At 38.8% G+C, this 4,159-nt stretch overlaps 1 protein-coding gene across 1 annotated transcript; it reads right to left on the bottom strand.

The window, feature by feature from the left end:
• Positions 1-284: 284 nt before the first annotated feature.
• On the bottom strand, positions 285-3,426 carry LOC137398393 (uncharacterized). The gene is made up of 5 exons (XM_068084500.1): positions 2,742-3,426; positions 1,644-1,706; positions 1,450-1,533; positions 827-910; positions 285-388 (listed from the first exon to the last, which is right to left on the bottom strand). Exons 1-5 carry the CDS (start codon positions 3,424-3,426, stop codon positions 285-287), a joined length of 1,020 nt encoding a protein of 339 aa, XP_067940601.1.
• Between the last annotated feature and the right edge of the window lie 733 nt (positions 3,427-4,159).

Here is a 4,159-nt window from a genome sequence, read left to right as displayed (position 1 = left end):
TGGCCAGCTGCAACAGTAAGACCAGCTCTAAAGCGTTGAAGGGTCCACATTGAGTAGGGAATATCATATGTTAATCTATGCCAGTCTAAAATATTTGGAATTTTGTCAAGCTACGCAGGTGGCATTATATAGCACGAGTGCAGTTCAATGATGGACAGATGTGTTCTTAAAAATCACTGCTAGTAGAAAGGAGAAAACGTGTTAGGAATAAATATAAAATTTTATTTAATTATAAATCTTAAACAAAAACTACAAGTGATTTCAATTAAACAGAGAAGAAGGTATCAACCCTGTAAGTCGTGAAGCTGGTCTCCTGTCTCGTCTGTATCAGTGGGAGCTCGCAGATATATATCGAGTCTGTTAAGTCTCTCCATGATGGCAGCCGTATCTAAATAAACAGACGTTTATAAGTGTCTATTAGAAGTTATAATAGAATTCCTCTCAACCCATGAGAATTGTACCATGTCACAACCACCTTGTGTAAACCATCCTTCAGACTAAGATTAAGTTTGTAAAAGATGGTTTGGAGATGTCAAAACTATAGTCTAATCTGCTTAGCCAGGCAATGAAATTTAGCCTGTGATTCACCTGTTCATAGCTACCAGTTTTGAGTGATTTACTCAATCGAACATCAACCAATAGAAATACTTGCTGACTAGCTAATAGCAATGGTGAACCAATACTAAGTATATATATTCCTTATAAGTTAATAACTAGCAAGACAAAGTATACATGAAGGTAAATCAATATGTGTTGCTACTGATGAACGGTAAACATGTGAATGTTAATACTCAAACACCAGTTGAGCTGTGAGTGAAAACTTTACCTGTCGTCATTTGATTGTTTACTGCTTTCAGGGCTACAATCTGCTGCTGAAACTCTACTAACTTCTCTTTCTGATTGGCCAACTCTAAAACAATAATAGAATCAGGGCTCATATACTGTTACCCAGTGATGAGGTGTAGAGACATCAGTATTTAATCACATGCAAGGGGAGAGTCTAGTTCTGCTGAAAGTGAGACACTCACCTTCCGCCTTTTGACTATCTGCTTTTTTTAAGGCTGCTAACTCCTCCTTGTGATTGGTCAATTTTAAAATAATAATAAAATCAGGGCTCATGTACTGGTACTGTTACATCTTACAATAAGAAGCAATAAGCAAATGTAACATTACAATTAGACAGCTTTATTAGCAACTGAACCAGAGTTAACACTAGCCAACTCAACACTGAACCAAGGTCAGCTGACTAGCTGGTAAGTAAGACAAAAGATAGGGGGATGACTCATCCTAAGCTATTTATAGAGCACTAGCTGTACATGTCTGGGCAGGAACTAAACTGAACTCCAGTGATAGTGCATACATAGCAGGTACTACATACAAAGAAGGTGTATAGATGTCATTCATATTTTATGACCAGAAATACCAGCTCTACTAAAATTAAAAACTTACCTGCCGTCTTATGATTATCCACTTCCTGAAGAGCTACAATCTGTCGTTGAGACTCTACTAACTCCTCCTTTAGTTTGGTCAATTCTAAAATAACAATATAATCAGGGCTGATATTCTGCTATTACAAGTTGATAAATTGTTTTATCAGCGGCAGCTTCAACTACAAAAGAAAACTAATCTTGTTCTATGCTTACCTTTTGTTTTGCGTCTGTCAACTTCATGGAGGGCAGCAAACCGCTGAAAAGTGGCAACATGGACTACAACAAAGTACAAATAAATATTGCTTCAATCCAATCAAAAGACAGATCATCATACAAATATAAAGACCTTCACCACATTCAGTATAGCCTTGTAGAGCCGTTATCTTTACATGTAGCCTCAGCTACATGTAGAGATAACGCGAGTGTTACTATGACAGCAGGCTGAATGATGTACAAACAAACTTAATTTTGAATTCTTATCATATTGCAAACCGATTTGAGACCAAAAATTAAATAATTATTATTAGAGAAATTGGTGACAATGTTGAAATAAAGCATTAAAACCAACTGCTAAGAGTTTATGGTAAGAGTTACTCATGAATGAGAATCAACTAGTGTTGCTACTAGGAGTAAATATTCAATAAGTTCCTATTGGATGTTGTACTTACCTTCTCTAAGGCTACAACCAGGCGTACAGACTCAGTGAGTAATAATAGACTGAGAACCTGTATTTGAACTTGTAAAAACTTGAGTAAAACTATACCATATTTTATGCTTCCTCAAACATTGCGATTCTATCTTTAGCAAGAGCAAGAGCTGCTGCATAGGAAAAATATTTACTATAATAAGAGTTGTGTCCGTCTGTCAGAATTACTACTGCTATAATTCTAGTAAATAGCTCATGTTTCTATTCAAAACTGTAGTGAGTAATAAGAATATTCATGAAGCAGGTCAGTTCAGCTAAGTGCTGACTAATAGCTGCCACAAGGTGTTGAGCTGCTAACATCACTTCAATCCTATCAGTTTTGAATAAGGAATTAAAATACTCAGACTATAATTATCCAAGAGAGCAGAGGTGATGAGTAAATAGCAAGAGCTGAGTGTTGGCTGAAGAGAAGAGACTGAACTGACAGCATTTAATACAGAGACAGAGCTGAACTGCTTCTACAGCCCACTGCAGTCTCTATGCAAGGGAAATGTAGATGGAATTCCCCAGGGTATGTTTATAAAGATACCCTGGGAACAAGCAGAGAGTTATGCAATAGAGTAGTACAAGTGAGTAGCTGGTATCACACTGTATAATAATCCTACCAGCTAATACTGGCTGCTTCCAGCTCTTAAGCAGCTCTACGGTCTCTTTCCTTCCCTCAGACTCAGCTTCCATCAGAGGAGTCATACTGTCGTCGTTCTTCATACTGAGGAGAGCAGAGACTCTGCCAGGAGGAACGGAGGTCAGCATAGACTGAAGAGCTGATGTGTGTCCCCTGTAGGCTGCCTTGTGAAGTGCTGTTTCTAGGCTGATAGTCTGTATGTTGAGCAGGGAGACTCGTTGCTCTACTGACAGGCTGATCAGTAGAATCTCTACTATCTCTGTATATCCTTTCCATGCAGCCTCTGTTAGAGCTGTGTAACCCACTCTATCCTTTTCAACTATCAGCTCATACTTCTTACCAGAAGATACAGTATGAAGTAACAGCTCTACTAACTCGCTATCTCCCTTCTCTACAGCCCAGTACAGAGCTGTACGCCTATAATTCTCAAGCTTCTCAAACAGTAACTCATCTGCTATTCCTCTCAATGGAGTGAGTAACAGATGCGCTACTTGAGGGTGGCCACGGGAGATAGCCAATAGCAGAGCTGTATACGACTTATTTCCTCTGATCGTTGTCATAAGCTGAAGTAGCTGATCAGGAGGGGTGGTTGTTAGAACAGCCCTAAGAGAGATAATGTCAGGAGCTCCACTAGCTCTAATATATTCCCTAATCCATTGCTCCATTGTATCCTGTAAAATACTCTATACAGTAAAATATGATAGAGAAAAATGAAGACAAATTGTGACTCGACTGCTGACTTTGGGTGAGCTGATGACTTATAAAGCGGCCAAGCATAACAGAGTTTCTGCAGGTGAACCCTGGATATTCACAAGTATAAAAAGGAGACTAGGAATGTGATACTCAAAGCTGAGAAATCTAATGGGAAATCTAAAATTCATACAGTCTCCTACTTTAAACACTAAATTCATATAAAACTGGTGACTAAATACAATCCGTGGCCTGCAGCTGATTCTGACCAGAATAAAGGCAAAAGAAGCAGCTGAAAACTACAGTTTCAGAGCTCCTCATTCTATTCATAAGAGGCATATGACATATTTACAGTAAAAAATGTTTGCAGGTAAATAAATGACTGAGGAATGAAACCAGAGCCTCCTGACCTTAACTTAACCTCACCAGAGAACAGATTCCATGAGTCTCCTCAGGGTAGTGAGTGATAGTCTCAGGAGTTACATTATAATCACACTGACTTAGTGTCTCTCCTCCTCTACTCTATTATTCCCACTAAGTATAATATCAACAGATGCTAATATAACCGAGAAGTTATACTTACCTGTGTGTGCGTGTGTGTGTGTGTGCGTGCGTGCGTGTGTGCCTATGTGTGCTCTGTAGGTGATATGCCTGCTGGCTGCTTCCTGTATTTTATAGCTTGAAAATGTCTCCGCCTCTCATTCATCA

This window comes from Watersipora subatra, chromosome 6, assembly GCF_963576615.1.
Source record: "Watersipora subatra chromosome 6, tzWatSuba1.1, whole genome shotgun sequence".
Lineage (NCBI taxonomy): Eukaryota > Metazoa > Bryozoa > Gymnolaemata > Cheilostomatida > Watersiporidae > Watersipora > Watersipora subatra.
The sequence above is the reverse complement of the archived record's forward strand: the minus strand, read 5'-3'. Positions and strand labels throughout refer to the sequence as shown.